This window comes from Temnothorax americanus, unplaced genomic scaffold, assembly GCF_048541705.1.
Source record: "Temnothorax americanus isolate GAGA-0224 unplaced genomic scaffold, ASM4854170v1 Scaffold10, whole genome shotgun sequence".
NCBI lineage: Eukaryota > Metazoa > Arthropoda > Insecta > Hymenoptera > Formicidae > Temnothorax > Temnothorax americanus.
In genome coordinates this window covers 2,752,203-2,770,583 of record NW_027509231.1, presented here as the reverse complement: position 1 = coordinate 2,770,583, position 18,381 = coordinate 2,752,203, and the positions used below count along the sequence as shown (strand labels likewise).

At 45.3% G+C, this 18,381-nt stretch overlaps 1 protein-coding gene across 2 annotated transcripts in view; it reads left to right on the top strand.

Annotated features, from left to right (window-relative positions):
- The window catches only part of Fas1 (fasciclin 1 Fas1 domain-containing), a 234,673-nt gene that overhangs the window by 131,650 nt on the left and 84,642 nt on the right, over nt 1–18,381 (top strand). For both annotated transcript variants that reach the window (XM_077409539.1, XM_077409534.1), the window contains exon 2: nt 11,589–11,724. In XM_077409539.1, coding sequence (XP_077265665.1) covers nt 11,589–11,724 — 136 coding nt within the window. The remainder of the gene's footprint in view (nt 1–11,588; nt 11,725–18,381) is intronic.

The following is an 18,381-nucleotide window of genomic DNA, read 5'->3' as shown; positions in this document are numbered from 1 at the left end:
CCGCGCTAATTGTTTATTATTCCGCGATCGATGTTCCGCGATCGATGACGATATCATTCTTATCGCCGTGCATTCCGTCGAGCGGACAAACGACCGTGCCGTTATTACACGATTGTTAATTACCATAAACGTAATCCAGCGATTTAATTAGCTAATGGATCGCGAAACGTATCGTTTAATCGAATTATCTTGTATCAATTTACGGTATTATTTCGCATGTGAAATTCGGGCCCGAGCTCTCTTTAGATTGCCAAATGCGCGCTTTTTGCAGACGCATTTCGAATATACCGCGGAATGCGGTCGTATTGAAATCCTAATCGTCTCCCCGGTGGGTGCCTTTTGAAACAGCGCTTTTGTTTAATTACATATACCGCTAAATTGTACGTTCTGCGCGTCGCTTTATCGCTTGCAGTTTATTTTGTTATCATCTCTCTCTCTCTCTCTTCCTTTTCCCCCTCATCGTTGCGCGCACTATGTGCATACTTCTAACCGGTTATGCAGTTATACATTGCATTGTTAACAGAAAACATTTCAAATAATCCGCATTTGATTTTTCTCCTTTAAAAAGCAGTCACATAATGGTTGAAATTTTACGGCATTTGGCTTTTTTTGACGTTTGAATTCTTTAGCTCGTTTGGTACCCCGATTTTTTCAATTATTTTTTACATCTACATTTTTAAGCCCTCGATTACGTCAATAATACGCGTTTGACGCGAATGTTCGTGATGATAATGGCTCGTCGAACATGATAGGGTTAACGTCGTCCGCGTAGCACCAGGTTTACGTGCAGGCTTCGGTCCCTTGTTTACCCGCTCCTAAGGATTCCTTCCACATTCTGCCGTTCTCCGAAGTAAATCAAGTTTCATCTTGTTGAGAGGTTTCGAACCCCGCCATGTTTCCTCACGAGCCTTTCGTGGATTCGCGGCTCGCGGCGTCGTTACTTACACGACGTTTATTTGCCCGGCTTTTAAACCGACCACCGCGCCGCGCCGCGCTCACGCTCACGCTCCGGCTCACGAAACGCGGAACTTCTAAATCAATTCCGTCGTAAATATGCCGAAAAGCTCGGAGTGCCGCGCGCTTTTTATCGACCGGACTGTCAATCGCGATTATCAGACATCAAAATGGCACGCGGCGCAAATTGAAACATTCTTCGATGCTTTCGAGCCTAAAAGCTCGGAATCGCGAATAGTATTTTAACTGCAATAAATATTTAAAAAAAAATTGAATCTATTCCATTTTCAAAATGTATTTTATTCTAAATAATAGATTCGAGAGTGCGTTCCACGAATACTTTGTCGTTGAAATCTCGAAATATTAACAGAAAAAACTTAGCTTATTTAATCCGTATAAATGTAAAAATTATATTGATTTTATTTTTATCCAATGTAGAAAGATATAGCTCGTTCTCCAATGCAAAAGAGTATCAAGAAGCAGAACAAACTCAACGAGGGCGCAACGGAGACAAAGAGCGGGCGGAAAACAAAAACGGGACAACCTCGCGTCGAAACGAAAGAGAGAAAAAGAGAGAAAGAGAGAGGGAGAGAGATAAAGTAGACCGTTTACGCGCCTCATCGCAGACCAAAGAAGAAATAGAGGAAACATAGAGCACCGGTGCGCAGTATGTCGCGCTATAGCAAACACTGATGGTGTCGCGGATAAATGGAAAAACGTTGTACGCGGCGGAGCGAAACGTCGACGCCGACGTCGACGCTGACGTCGACGTCGATGGTATCGCCGGACGACACAGACCGGCCGTCGAAAATCAAACGCGTTTCAAAACGTGATCCGGAAAGCAGAATCGATAGCCCGTGCCGGCGCGGCGGTCGCGCGCGTCCCTGATAAACGTTTCATAAATATTCAAATGTTTATACGCGCGTGCACCGGGTGGACAGAGGCGCGTTTAGCGGAGGCTGTCGCGTCGCGTACTCGCGTCGCGTTCTGCCCGCGTTGCCGTGACCGAGGACAGATACGACGATAATGAAGATAAACGAGGAGCGAAGTTCCTCGTGGGAATAGCAGATCGCGCCCGATACCGCTCGCGCTCGGCCAGAGTAAATCGGATATGCGACGGCGGCGTAGGGCAGCCGCAGCCGTGAAATTACCATCTATATACTTTGGCCGAAACTAGTTCGTCGGAGATTCCGTCAGAGATTACGTCGGAATCCAGGGTCCGTTGACTCGACGCAACATATAGATCGACATCGATCCTCGATCGGCCAAAAATCTATCCTTATTCGAAGTATAATGTAGAAAAGGAGCCAAGTTTCTAGGCGTTAAATATTAGATTTATTTTTACATGTATTTGGTGTATTTTTAATAATATATAATGGAAAGGTAAGAAAAGTGTGACACGTGTCATAATCGAATAAAGTGGAAGACTAGTGGAAGCGGCTAGACTAGTTTCCGAAGAGTTTCGGACTTTCTAGGAAGAAGGACGTGGTGTCGGTGTGCGCGCACCCTCTTTTAACGGAGCCGCAATCAAAGTCGTTCGATAAATCAAACTCAGTGAAGTTTTAATTGATCGCGGCCTGATCGGGAGACGAGGTGAGGTATAGCTGATGTCCTTCTCTCTCCCACTCTCAATATCACTCACTCACTCACTCACTCGCTCACTCACTCACTCACTCTCACTCTCTCCTTCGCTTCCTCGACGCGCGGGAGCTTCCGCTTGTCGCACCGTAGACATCCAAAAAGTAGGCGAGTTATAGACTAACTTTGCAATAAACTCACTCAATCAAAGTTACCGCGAGAAAGTCTGCGCGAAGAGCGTTGCAGAGGAGCGACGAACGAATGTTTTAATTCGTGATTAAGTTCTTAAATCCTCTCGACTTGCCTCGCGAGTCCGTGCGCATCGTGTATAAAGATATATATATATCGCGAGATCCCAGGATTCACAGTTAGCACGTAGCGCAGAAATGTATAAACAGCGCGTTCTCGATTAAGAAACGTATTGGAAACGTCTCCCAGCGCGCGCTCTCTCTCTCTCTCTCGATCGGTTTCCCGCGCATAAATTAATCGCGAAACCGCGAAGAGAGAGAGAGAACTTCCCCGATGGAGTCCTCGCCAAGTCGCATATTCGACGCCACCGCGGATGGGGTCGCGCGCCATTGTTACTTCCCGATTCAGTTCCCTTCCGTTGTATCGCTTACGTTATAGCCGATTGCGAATTCGGCGGTGGCGGTCGACCCTATCGATATTCAGTTGCCGAGCCGGTTGGCTTTAATGGTTATACTGAATATTGATTACCAATTAGCGGCATAATTACCGTGAATTCTAATTGTTAACGAGGTCTGGGACCGCAGCGTGCGAACGCGCGCGGCACAGAGGGGTTGGAGGGAGAGGGGACGATAACACTCGACTGGGCAATGTCCGGTTGTTGGATTAACAACCGCTTCCTTGTTTTTAGCTTCCTGCGACGCGCGCGTCGTCACGAGATGCGTGCTAAATTATTTAGCGTCCTGCGTACGCGCTTCCGTTTCGATACGGCTGTGCCATTAATTACCGCTGCCGGATTAACCCCTTAAGGACGTACATCGTGAATCCCACTGAAATCCTCCGGGGGTCATTTAATTGATCCTACCGAGAGTACATTATTACTGCGCGATCGCCGCGAAATATTGATGGTAATTAATTACCACATTATATTCGAATAAATTTTTCGTTACCTTGTGTTGTTGCGCGAGAAAATCAATTTATATAGAATTTAATTATTTTCACGGATATTAAAGCGGTGATTGATCGATGCGTCGGTTTCTTCGGATGACTCCAAAATTACTGAATATTTTTCGCATCTTTCTGTTTCTGAATTCTAAAGGTTTTGACATTTTCATGTCTAAACTATTAATATATAATATTTACATGAGTATATTCTGAAACTTTAGAATCTTACGCTCTCTAAAATCTAATTGCATCGATAAAATCAAACAGAACCTTCAGAATATTTAGTCATTCATCGTCAGTTATCCGAAATTTTAATGTTAAATGCCTATGAAAACATTCGATTTGCCGAGTCATAAGGGAGATGAATAGATCGTCTTACATCATCGTGCGTCAGTCTCCTCCGCGGTCCTCGATACGGAAAAATGCTTCGCGAATACGAGGACTGGATGATCGATCGACGAAGACGGAAAGTCGCAGGAGACGGCGGCGGTCGGATGACTCGACTCTCGACGACGATGGTAATTCGAGAATTTTCATATCGCTAAGTAACCAGCGCGCCATCCGTTTCGGCATATAACATAAATAACATTAGCGGCGGGATGGGATGGCCTATGATAAATGTTCATCATCGCGACATGAAATATGTATGAATCGATCAAGCTCATTTTTATTTCCAGCGACAATCGTTAGGCTCGAGTCCTCGCGACTATATTCTTTCGATTAAACACGATCAATATCTGTGCCTCATTTTTATTTCTTACTTTATTACCATTACCGTTATAAATCTGTTGACCCGATCCCCTTAGTCAAACATCTCTGATGAAGAATATCCAAGCGAGAGATTACGACTCGAGAGAGAGACGATAAAAATCAAAAAGTTAAAGAATGAGTGTCAGAGTAATGCGAATGATTCGGCGCATGGTGACCACGAAGTCTATACGGAAATCGTGAACCCTGTACGATAGGGTCGGTTTTGAGGGGTCGTTTCGATGGCGCCAGTCGGGCAAGCTAGCGTTTCTCCCTCGTTACCCGAAATTCATTTCTCTCCAGGTTATTTATAAGGGGACGATGCCGTGACGATGAGTCATAGTGAAATACATTTCCCGGATGCTGTTCGCGGAAAATTATGACCGACAAGTACGCGACGATCGGAAAATTATGCCAGCCATATGAAAAGTTTAATGGACGGTGCTTAATATTTTAGCGTAATGACATTTGTGTGCCATATATCGTGAACCATAAATACTTTTACGTACATGACAAATTACACACAATGTTAAATGGAAACCCAATAAACCCGTCGATATCGTATCGATTCGCGCGTTCTGAATTAATATTTAAAATTCCGCCAAGTAGAACGACGTTTTAAGCTGAGCATGTTCAAATATATTTTGTGGGTCATTATTCTATTTACAACCGCCTGATGGTTGTCGATAATCGCGAAATTCAAAGAAGATTAACAACCGTAAATTCGTGGGACAACTTGGGAGTAATTAGTTCATTCATGATTTCGCCGCTGTCCCATACTTTTCCCCGTGTCCCAATCTTTTTAAACGTCGCTACACTTATCGTTTAACCTCGCTCTGCCCCTTGCATCACACATCACGCTCTCAGGCAACTCCCGGAGGCGAAATATCGGTGGCGCGAGTAAGTGCATCGAGATATTGAGATGTGACCCACGTATTCAATATAAGGGCTTTTACCGGCTCACGCTTCCGGGGCAAAAGCAACCCTCGCCCCCTCTTTCTCTCCCCCCCCCCGGTTTTCACGGTATCCTTTTCGCCGCCTGTGGCAAGTCGAACCCTTTCTCCTGAACGACCAACGTGTGCGTTTTCGTACCAACGCGCACTCAATTTACAATGGAATTGCTTCAACAGGCCGTTCTGTATAATGCGTCCAATAATGCATCTATGCAGCGTTTTCGATATGCATGAGGCATCGCGCATTCCGTATATACAGAGCGCCCCGAAACTCAGCGACGTCGCTTTCGTCTATCGAGGAGAGATCGCTTTCGTTTTTAGAATCGACTTATCTTTCGACTTCTATCTTCTTGCTTTATCGCTTTCTGTCAATATTTAATACCGAATATCTTGACGAGTATATCTATCAAGTTAATATTTTACAAGCTATATATATATCGGTGCCACGAATGCAGTTTATATGTCTAATCGTCGATTTTTCCTTATCGATTAGAGAATTTGATATTCAACGCGTCTCAGAAGTAGATTGAAAATTGATGGAAGAACTTGTAACCGATAATAATAATGATAATAATTTTAATGTCACCCGATGTATCGCTGGGAATGTAAACGCGTACATACGTGTATAATGCATAGTAACAAAGGCGTTATCGGACGGAAGCCAGGAGCGCTTAATGGTCCCGATATCGAATCGAATCGAGAAGTAATTTGCACGTAGTAATAGCGCACGGCTATATCAAAGGGAAGCTGCAGCACGGCTGCCAAGGTGTTGTTCTTGGCTTCGCGATGTCGCCCCCTTACGACAGATACATCGGGGACGATATTGGTCTCGATCGCTACTGCATCGAGACGACGCTCTTGCGACTGCTGCGTCAAAATGATATTGCTCTCCACGTAGTCGTCCCCGCCGAATACATTCGACGCGAGTCTCCTTCGTCGTACGCGCTGTTCAAATGGTTTTAGATTGAATATTTTAAAGGGGAGAGAGAGAAGAGACAGAGACACGGGGAAATGCGCGACCATTAATCTGCATGCGACGATCGCGCGCGCATCCGCATCCATCGCCACGTGAATCACGGATGAATCACTTCGTTGGATAACAAACAAATGTGGATAACGGGCACACGTCATCGTTGTTAATGAGTCAGTCGTCGGGAGTAGGCGATTGCATTGAAATCTACAAATATTTAGCTCTCATACTCATACATATTTGTCGTTACAGAGCTTTCTCTCCCTTGATGATGGTGTGTGTGTGTGTGTGTCGAAAATTAAAATGTTTTATACATTTTCAGCGACGCGCTAGAACGGCGCGCTTAGAATATCCGCAAAATTCTATCGGTTTAAATTTTCCTTTTATTTCACGTCGCGCGCACTGATTTCCATTCGTGAAAATATATTCCAAGTGTTATAACTCAGTGAACTTACACGAAAGGCACTAAAGTGCGCTCGTACGGACGAGCTGACATAATAATATGCAGATTAATCGCAGCTCTTCGACGCGTGAGTGTAATTCGTGATGCTCTCGCCTGAGTGACGATACCGTTGACTCATAAACGGCAAGGCGGCATCTCCTCCCGGCGCGCCGAATGAGAGTTCAGCCATTCGCATAAATATTCGTATTCGTCGAGGGGCGCGCCGAGCAGACAATAAAAGGGAGAGAAGCGGCGATAAACAACCCACGCGATCAGAGATGCGAAAAGTTTAAGAATGTCCCCAAATGTACGATATATCTTATTATTGTAATGGACTTAAAGGTGATGCACGATTCTCGTTCAAGCGCATTTGATCAATGACTTATGTAATATTTTATAGACAACAATTTTCACTTTTTGTTGCTCGCACGTTTCGCGATGCCTCTGCCAGGATAGAGTTCGTGAACGAAACGAGAGACAGGAACGCACGCGCACGAATCGAATGTGTCCTTATTACCGCGACCGTAAAGAATTTAAGGCGCTATTTTCGCGACGGAACGGCGTGGGAAACTTTCGACATATGCTCACGTTAATTAAATTTCGCTACTCCTATCTTACGGCGCGGCGAGCGCAACTCGATCTCCTGTCGTCTCGTATTAAACCTCGCTCGTAAAAACGCGCAACCGCTCGAATTTCTTCCTCTCTTTTCCCCGTTTTCTTTTTCCCACGTTGATTATAATTAAATATAATTACCAAAGCGCGCGAGCCGGCCGGCTTTATTTCGTTCGCGACGAAGACGCGATGCAACGTGTGACAAACCACGAGGAAGTATGTTTAAAGCGAGAGTGAAGACTGTAAAAGATTTCACGAAGGGTGAAAAATGATGCCAGATTTCGAGGGCGAGATTCGTAAAAAGATTACGGAGAATCACTCAAAAGCAATCGCCAATTTCAGCAGCCTGTTATCCAATTGATTATCGGATTGTCGAGTAATGCTTTTTAATTGTTACGCGTTGTAACACCGACGTATCAAATATATGAGAATTAAAGTAATTACGTTCTTTTCGCTACGTTGCATCGGCGTGCGCAGTAAAAACAGCGTAATAACTAAAATACAAGCGAGATACGTGGAGCGTTATTCATTAAATATTTTGCCGTAGCAAAAATAGCGAGCACGGATTAAGCGGAATCTAAACCGGTAACATAACGCCGCGCTGATGTATGTCGTGAGATAAAATGTCCCGAAGGGGTAGAAACGTAGACATGAATTAAGATGTGGAACATAACATTAAGATTCATGTCTCGCTTATTTATTATACGCGTAATTTTAGCGCGAGGGAATAATTCTCCGCGAAAAGCTGGATTTTGCGCAGGATCGCCTATGTGATTTCGAAAAACGTCCAGCCCGGTGTAAATTCTTCGGGATCTGTTCTCGGATACTGCGCTAAATGTATAAAGTTTCGGAAAACGGAGCACGCGAAAACAATATCGCGTTTATAACGAGCGACGGCAAACGTCGTCGCTGCAAATTTATCTTCTGATCGCGCGCGATATTTCGAAAGCATGTTAATGCGATAAAACGGTGCCGGGGAGACAGAGAAGGGAGAGAGAGAAAATAGAAAATATATCTTGGTGTGCGATTTAATTTAATTTCCATAGTCGACTCGTACCCGATGCTCTGGGTTGCCGACCCGACGCGGCTGCGCTTCATAGAATCCGTTTATCCCCTGTTCAACCCATCAACGCGATGCGCGACGCCCGCGCGATTGTTTTTACTCGCCAAGGCAGAAAATGCGAAAACGGAGCGTTTACAAATGCGCCCGCATTTATTACATAATATCCTGCCCTGTGCTCGGCGCACTCGTTAAACGCCGCTTTTGATATGCGAACTGAGAATCTCGTTAGTAAAATTAATAGATGCGCTCGAGCGCGAATCCATATGGAAATGTTGGTTTATTTTGACCGTCAAAGTCCCTCACGGAAGCCTTTTCCTATTCAGGAATCAAAGACCTTATACAAGTGTTTATAAAAAAAAACTGGGATAAAGATAAAAGACACTTTATGCCCGTTTTCACCAACGGTCGTTTAACTTGAACCTTCACTCACTCTTCAGTTCAATTCACTCTTTGTCTCTTTCTAACAGTCTCTCTTGGAAACAGACAAAGAATAAATTGAACTAACAATAAAGTTCAAGTTAAACGACGTTGGTGAGAACGAGCATTAATCGTTTAGATATCTTTAGTCTTTTATTCTTTTGTGTTGTGGCAGTTCCAAGAAGCCAGGTCCCAAAATTAACAATTTTAATAAACTTGCGTTTTTTTTTACGACTCGAGTTCTAAAATTACTAGAATAGTTGGTATTTTATTTGATTCGATAAAATTTCTGTCTCTATACCAAGACAATCGACACGCGAAACACGATGTCTCGATTACCGTGCTGGGAAACCTTTTTCTATATCCACAGGGCTGTTTTCGCCTGTCCCTTTCTCCTTTTGTCTGCTACCTCCCGACCAATCCCGTCGGTCTGGCGGGCTCGCCTCGACGAACCAACTCGCATTAATTGCCGAGAGTCACGACATGTCTCCATTACTCAAGAGCTTCGTTAAAGGGAGGCAAAGGGGATAAGAGAGCGCCGCGAGGATAAGGGGGCGAGGGAGAAAAAGGAGGTCGCAACCATGTTTCACCATTATTTTTCACAAATTGGGCTCGCGCGTCGCCGTTATTCTTAACGAAAATTGAACTGGCCCCCATCGTTCGTGAAATAAAAAAAAAAAAAATTCCTGTTTATCGTCTTCGCGAATTTCATCCATTCATTAGATCTTCGTTCTTCTCCGAATACGTCGCGTTGGGTTATTTTTTATTTTGAGACCTTGATTTATATATCGCGCGCGATGTCGATCAGCATAGAATATAGAAGCTAAATAGACCGCATTCTCGCGTACAGCTTCCACTAATTAATCAGAAATTTCCTGCCGGCACCGCCGACCGACCAATGCAACTAATAGACCCTGCTCCGAATCTCCCTACCAATTATCTCACCGTGTACTAATTAGCATATATGACCGTGGTAACAAAGTTTCCCGCCTCCGACAATGCCGGTCCATGGCCTTACCACGGAAACTTACCACGGCTTCAATAATTCGTAAATCCGCCAACCGGTTCACGATCAACATTTAACTTCGCGTTTCGAGGTCTTTCTTGATTTACACTGTTGAATAATCAAGGATGAAATTTAAATCAATATCTTTAGTTAAATAACATTTTGTTATTTTTAACTACCACGTGTGTCGAAATTTATTATCTTATCTCCATTAGTTTTATTAAACTAACATTGTTTTATTTAAGTTAACGACAGAACAGGAGCAGTGATGACCTGTATACTATATAGAAATATTTAAAAATGACTCATATTGAATATAATATGACATTAACGAATTTAACGTCAAAACCAAACGAGTACTTTTCCGTATTTTTGTTCTTGAATTTAAAAAGGATATTGTGGGCAAGTTTAACATTAAATAAAACAAGTGTTCGTTACCAAATGTAGGACAATTTGAATGTGGACTACAGGGAAATACGAAATGCGAAATTACTCTATTAACTCCGGCAAAGTCGAAAGACTTGGAAGATTGAGCGTATTAGAGCGGGGAGTTGTTACGCGGCGGAAAAATTACCGACAAGGTACGCCTCCTACGTATACGAAACTTTAGCAGTTTATTATAGCCGAGTGCCGACATAGTTCTCCCGGCAGTGCGGGAGTTTCAAGCAATGGGACGAAATAATCGCGTTTTTACGATACTCGCCCCGAGTTTTACGAGAATCGGAAGCCTCGGCGACGCTTTCGTGCGGTAAAATTTGTTCGAATACCGCACGCATCATAAAATTGACAAAGCCGACGGTGGCGCAGGTTTTATCATACTATCCGGCATACTTTCTACGTCTAACGCGAGCGAATTCCTCTACTCTACTCTACTCGTTTTGTTTTACAATATCGTTACAGAATAATAATTATCGTTATATAACAGAATAATTATATTAAATCAAAAAGGTGGTTATCATTATATGGCAATTTATCGCAAACCTTGAAAAACAAGATTCTAGAAATACGGAAATGTCATGCGAACAGCTTGATAGTTTTCGGTTTTCCGCGTTTTCATGCGTTTTTACCCTCAACTCCCAAGCGACGCGACGCTCGACAGAAGGAGGATGAGCTGTTACAGGAAGGGTGACTCGTAATACCCGCCAGTAGATCGGACTTTACATCCGGCTAATTAAGCATTGATAACTAACGAGGTTCCTTTGTGCCGCGGCCACCGCGGGAGATGAAAGTCCTCGGAAAATTTCAACCGACACGTCGGATTAAATGCTTTAGCGCACGTGCTCGTCGAACCCGAGCCTGCAACTCGACGTGAACTACGACTTTAATCCCCGTTGACGCGAATTGCTCGGGGCATGTTCCCGTTGGGTGTGGATTTTTTTTCTCCTCCCGCTATGTAGAAGAAGGGTTCGCGTAAGAGCCTGACGACGGAAGAGCGGAATCGATCGTTCGTACCGGGCTCGTTTCCTGCTTTATCATGCGGAGACGATGATTAATTTAACGACTTCCTACAAGCCGGCCCTTTTGAGCGCGCGGCGAGCGATTGTTTGATTTTGTCAAGGGTGCGCGATTGAGGGTGCGCACACAGGATATAATACCGTGAGCGTTTTCCCTTTTATTTTGCGTATATCGGGCGCCCGTTAATTGGTAGCACCGATTAGCAAAGAGATGACTGGATCGAACAGATTGTAAAACCGTATTCCGCTTTCCTGTTTCAGTTTTACCAGCTTCTGGAAGCCAGTCAAGTGGCCAATACTACCCTCACGTACCGCCACGTGACCGTGTTCGCGCCCACTAATCGAGCATTCCAGAAGTACAATGGCAGCACGAAGAATTTGGTTTTGTATCACATGTGTGAGTAGAACATTTATTTTATGCAATCTGACACAGTCCAAGATAAATTTAAATAGAAATAGGTTGAGATATAGACATCAAAGTTGGCGATTTAGTACTAGCAAATTATATATTTAATATTAATAATTGCACCCCCCCCCCGAGACTATAATAAAACCTGCGATTAAATGAAAAGCTGTGGAGATATATCTATAAGTAGCGTATTTCATTAACTAGCTTTTAATAGCGTAACAGAAGAAAGAGTTATCGTGATACGGTATTTAAATCCCCACGCAGAAACTACGAATTTGCAGAATCAACAAACAATCGAGAAGATGTCATTATCTCCATTGTATCGCGCAGCATTCCCCGAGATAGGCCAGTACGACGCGGGAAAATTCTCGACACGGCTGTGGAAACTCAATTTCCACGGTTTGGCGGAGACCGCGCTCTCCGCCGCATCTGCATTATTTCCTTTCTTCCAGTCCAGTTTTCGCGCGCCAGAGTGCATTAACTTCGCCGAGTCGAGTTTCGGTATTTCATCCTTTGATCTCTCGACGAGCGGGCGAGCGAGCAGCTATAGGGCGCGGGCAGACGAGCGCGCGCGCATGCATCCATAAATGCACCCGTCGCGGCTGCAAAGCCGCACACCGGATCGGAAGGCGCGCATTCGATATGCGCCGGACGCTCACGCGCTTTCGTAATTCAGAGCTTCTTCGATGGTTCGCGAGTGTATAACGGAGAGCGGCGGCCGGCAATCCGTTATCGACGTATCCCGCATTTACGACCGTTCGGCGTCCGTTGGGGCATTCATCGATGTAGGATCCTGATATTCCTGATAGAAAGGGAGCCCCGGGGGAGAGGGAGGGGGAGGACGGGCGTTATTGCGATTGAGCGTAGCTGACTAATATCGCGCGGGCGTCAGCGAGCCAACGCGTCAGAATCCGTTCACATTAATGCATCCTGTTGCACTTTATCGCGCGCCAGGCGGAAATCGAAGCGAGCTCGCGCGCGCACCGGCAGTCGCATACTCGCGAAATTGCTCTCGTTCCGGGGAAAATCGCAGAGGTATAGATGTCCCTTTTTAACATTCGGATATTATTCCGGGGTATCTAAACACGTAAATTTCTAAGTTGATAAGGCGTCAGATAAAAAAAAAAAAAAAAAAAAAAAAAAAAAAAAAAAAAACAGAATTTATCAGTAGTGAAAACTCATATTTTCAGCGTCATTTCGTTGTACTTTAATCAAAGTTTTCAGAAGAAATTAGATTTTAACAAACTCCTCGTTTGAAGCTCAAAAAAATAGGCATAGCGCCGCCGCGCCGCATCTTTATCTCACCCGGCCGCGTCATGAGTGGCGGCGCATCGTAAGATCGTCTTTAATCAATGGGGACGCGGCAAACAACCTGCTCAATCAAAATCCTTATTATCCTTAGCGGGTTATGGTAAACGCGACGACGGGCCTCGTTAGGCGCACCCTCGTTCGTCGTCCCGCCACGCTTCATCGCCTCGCCTCCGCGCCGTCGTCGTCTTCGCGTCCGCGTCCGTGTTTGCGATGTCGCGCGGTGTGTAATTTCGACGTGCAATGTTTGCGCTGCCGCACGGCAGGATGGCACGGCGGCAACGCTTACGCGGGATAGTCGCATCGGCGCCGCGCCGTGGCACGGCGCCATCGATCTTGACGAAGACCCGAAGGCAAACACATCCCGTGTAGGGCGACGCACACCACCGTGTGCCCTCCCAAGTGCTTACGTTAAACCCGCCGATAAGAAAAGGCCGCGCCTTCGGCCACAACCGGCCACGCCGGGAAATAATTAATCCGATTTGCGCGGCTAAGCCGCGCGCGGGCGCGCGCGGACCCTCGCACCGGAAAACGAGCGTTTCATAGTGCACGTCGGGGTTAGCAATATTACGCAAGCTTTGCGGCGAACCTGCCGAGTGACGGTCGTTATCGCGTATACCTGGTAAACCATGGATATATGAAGACTCGTAAAGTTTAAGAAAAAAAAAAGAGGATGCTTTTTATAAAAAATCATTGACTGAAGGCTCACTTTTGTCACGAGCAAAATGATTCCGCATAATATTGTAAGAATGATAAAAATTATAACTATACAATCTAATATTTGATTTTGTGCATTGCGATAAAACTTTTCCTTAATTTTATTTTTGTCTGGAAAAAAGGCTCTAGTTATATAATCTTTAATCTAGTTGGTTAATTTTAGAAAAATTTCTTCTTTTGAGAGAGTTACGTTCGCTACAATAAAAGTATAATAACGTGTTGCTCTTTCATGGCGTTTTTCAACGATGTATATTCCCGCATAACTTATTCTTTAAGTCCGCCTTCCTATGGGGGACACCGTCGCGAGCTAACCCGACGAATTACCTCGGAGACCATACCGTGAGAACCGTTCGAACTAAATAATCAAAGGTCGTAAGGTCGTCGACTCCGTTGACACGAGCCGCCGCCGCTGGATCAATGTTATTCGGCCCGAGGCGTTTTTTTCCGCGGAGCTGCAACGACGACGGGAGAACGGAGGAAAGGAGCGTGGCCGATGACGGGCCGCTACTTTTATTCCTCGTCGAATCGCTGCGTCTTATCCTTCTCCTTTTTTTTTCTCTACGCCGGAGCGACGTGTATTGGAGAGCAAACAGCTCGAACGAGATTACCGCGTGCAAAAGACTTTTTACGAGACGCGTCTTGAAAGAGATTGTCAAGAATTACATTATCCTCCCCCTCGCTCCGCTATCCGCGCCCTCCCCTCCCTTGCTCTTCCGCTGCCGTCGTGATGCGCGGTAAATAAAGGACGTCGGCTTGCGATTTCCTCGAGAAAGCGATGGCGATAGTTATGCTCGCGTGACGCTGCAGACTGCATCGATTTGCAACTCAAAATTATTTACTGGAAGAATAAAATATGAAAGAAACGAGTGGACGATAAATAACTTTGCGCGGCCTCTCTTTTGCTCCTAAAAACGGTATTTTTATCATGCATTTTTATAACCGTCTTAAACTGCTTTGTTACAAATCTTTTAGACCAGAAAGGAGATTTCGCACTCTAAGATATTTGCACTGACAACTTCTTAAGCGTTTAAGTCTCTGACGTTTTAAATCCCACGCTTTAGTTCCCGCACATTTAGACACTCTTTGTGCACTCTTTCGTCAGCTTGTGGTAATAAACTTAAGTCAAATCATGGCGAATTGACTTTGGGGCGCAATTTACTCGGCAGTAACTTCGGACAAACGCGCGCGATTCGGTTCCCCCTTTTTCTCGCGCGAAATTCAGACGAGTGGAGGACTCGAGAGGTCGAAGCTGTGACTCCGTCCCCTTTATTTCTCCCCGAGCGCCGGGAGAAAAGCTCTCTTTATCTCGTCAAGTCGGCGCCCATCTCGCGGCACTTCACCTCGAGCGGCAACGAGAGGACTGACCCCCGCGTCCGTCTCTCATCGTCCCGCGCGGAGAGTCTGCGGCAATTTTGTACATCGCGAAAAGTTTCACAATTAGTCTTGGAACTTTCATAATTCCGCAGCTTAACCCGCCTTGTTTTGCGGGCCGAGCGTAACCGCGGTCGGTTTAATTTATCATTTCACTTCTCGCCCGACTATCGTGGCCTCTCCTCGACTCGTCCCGAACGTGCTCCTTTTCTCATCCGCGTTTCATCCTTGTTCGTCTTACGCAATTTCTCATTCCGAGTCGAATCTCGGGAACGAAGCGTTTTAATGAGATCTTATTCTCCGATTAGGTCCGGATAAAACCTTTTTTTGAACAAACTATATTATAATCCGCGTCTTACTTATATATTCCTCGAGCATTTTTGATTCGCCATTTCTAACGAGACTTTAAGATTTTTATACAAACGTCTGGCACGAAAATATAGATTCCGAGTTAAAATGGTATATCGAAACAACTCGATAGAAACCAGTCTGACTCCTAGAGCGGTCCGAATCACTTTAGTTGCCATAGACTTATCGTAAGATCTGGACGAAAGCGGCTTTGGAACGACAAAACGCATCACGCGAGAGAGAATAACGAGATTGATGTAGCGGACGCGGGTATACGGACACGACTGCAGGAACAATAGCCAAATAACCGCCAGGAATTATCCTATTAAGTACGTGGACGACCAGGCAAAGAGTTAAGGGGTGCAGGTCAGCCACAGTTGCGACTCACAGTAGTGCGAGCCATTCGCTCGCCGTTGTAAAGTTACATTTGTTGGCGAGATAATGCCCCGCAAAACGGCGCATTGGTGAAGTCGCGCGAGGTTAACGGGGGACATTTCTACGTACCGCACGTTTCGGCGAAGTGATTTCGTTGAATTTCTCGAGGCTTTTCCTCCGGAAAAAATTGAAATTCGATCGGAATAAAAAAGGAACAGATTTTTCAGATCGATTTCCGGTTACCTTACGACAAGAGATTTCTGAATTCCCCAATCTCGCACGTCTAGAATTTTTCGTCAGTGAACATATTTATCGTTTAGCATTAAGAGCGTGCGGCTCCAAATAATTGAAAATACCGTAGATTTACGCGACGATTCAACATCTCGAGGCGCTAGACGAATCCAAAGATTCGATAGACTCGGTACTTTCATCCAGCCCGTGACACGCGACGGTGACAATGGCGGGTATTTCGACTGCCGGTAAATTCAGTCGCGGAAAGTTAAAGACTCGTCGCCTTGGGGACGGAGAAGTCGCGAGGAAGGGGTGAGCGAGAGGAAGAGCCGAAGAGCGGCAGAGGCTTGCGCCGTCGGGTGGGGTAGGCCAGGGGGAGGCATGACAAAGGAGGACGGTGCGAACTCTAGCTTCTAGGTAACTTAACTGCTCCTCCGGTCTTTGTGCGAAACTTAAAGACGCTGTGTAGTCCGGGTATGGCGATGGCGGCGGACGACAGGATCGAAATTGTACGTGTACGTGTGTGTGTGTGTGTGTGTGTGTGTGTGTGTGTGTGTGTGTGTGTGTGTGTGTGTGTGTACGCGCATATGTATGTGTCTGCCGACAACTTTGAGCGAGTCCCCGCGAGCAGGTGAGGGGGTTGGTTACACTGTACTCTACGTGCCGGAGAACAAGCCGCTCGGGCGTCTGCGACACATCCCGTAAGCCACAGGCCAGGAAGGGGCGGCTTCGTTTGTCTTATCGGAGACTGCGGAATCCGCGAAGTACCGAGGGTGAGAGACCTCCCGTGCCTCACCGTTTCCTCCCGTTGATCGAGTTTATATTATTGACCTGTTATTGAATCGTGTTATTGAATCACGGTGGAGTGTACGGTTATGAGAATTAATGGTAGGAGCGTGCGTCTCGAGGAGAGGGAGATTCGCTTGATCCGCCGAATAACAGATAATCACTCTTTGAGGATCGCGCAATTAAATTAGATTGATGAAATATATTTCTCTCTTTAACGTATTGCCATTAATGGAAACTCACTTTCAGATTCGTGCGTTCTTTAAAAATGTCGCGTTAATCTTGTATTTTTAATCCTCATCTTTTCATCTGTCTATTATTCGTCTATTATGGGACGTGTATGTTTGTAGACACATCTGGTACTTTATGATAAAAAGCTTCTCACGCGTATAATTATATATCATTATACTTTTCATAATGTTTGTTAGTATATTATTCCGCTTTTTCTGCATATACTCGTTAGAGAAAGAGATTAAAATTGCGGCAGATTTCAATGTACACAGGTTGAGCAAAAAGAAAAGCCCGCTTTGATGTTGCGCGGGTAATCCTACAGATTTTAATCTCGTTTAATTCCGCAACGTTTTATCGCGTGTACGCTTGCGGCATAATCGTGCATGCGCCACCAGAAATTCCAATCTGCTCCTCCGTGTGGCGGTGGCCCGAGAGTTTAAACCAATTATAAGATAAGGCCGCGGGATGAATCGTCTCGTGTAATAATTTTTCAAATGCAAGGACTCGCGTTCGCGCGTCAGGTAAAACGAGGACACGTTTTCCTCCGAGTCGAGTAATACGGCGAGAGCTCGTCACGATGACGGAACGAGGCGTGAAAAAGTATAGCGGCCCTGCCGTCGCAGCGAAACGTTGCGGGGGTCGTGTCAGAAAAATCTTAATTATGTCATATAAATGCCAGGACGGTTAAAAAGTTACATTCGAGTCTGGTGTGATAATGAAACGGGACTTGAATGCAACGGGTCCGACCGTTCGCCGCGCGTTTACAGATTGTAATTAAAATCTTTCCAGGATGGACGCGCTACGCGGGACGCCGCGCCACCCGTAAACTTCTCCCAGTTCTCCCTAATTGCTTTCGCATCTAACGTCGGTTGTTACAGACGCGGCCACGTACTTTACGTCGTAATAAACTAATCGACCAACCACGGAGAGAGCGCCGCGCCGCCGTGTGCCACGAAATCCACAAGGCTGGGGAAAAATTCATCTTCGTTGATAATTCGCGCTCCGTTCGTATAAGCGCAATTATTTTCCGCTGCACTTAATAAGATTTAAGACGATAATGCGCTCTGATCTTTCGTAGATATTATCTTAGCCTGATATAGCGCGCAATAAATTCTAGCTGTAGCGTACGCTAACAAGCACTCGAAAAGTTATAGCGAGTTTAAAAAAAGTCGAATAATCGTCATAAATGAAAGCGAATAAATCAGACAACGCCTTTCGGTATTACCTGAGTTGCTTTGATTATATCCGGGGAAACAATCGGTGTCTCGTCGTATTTTC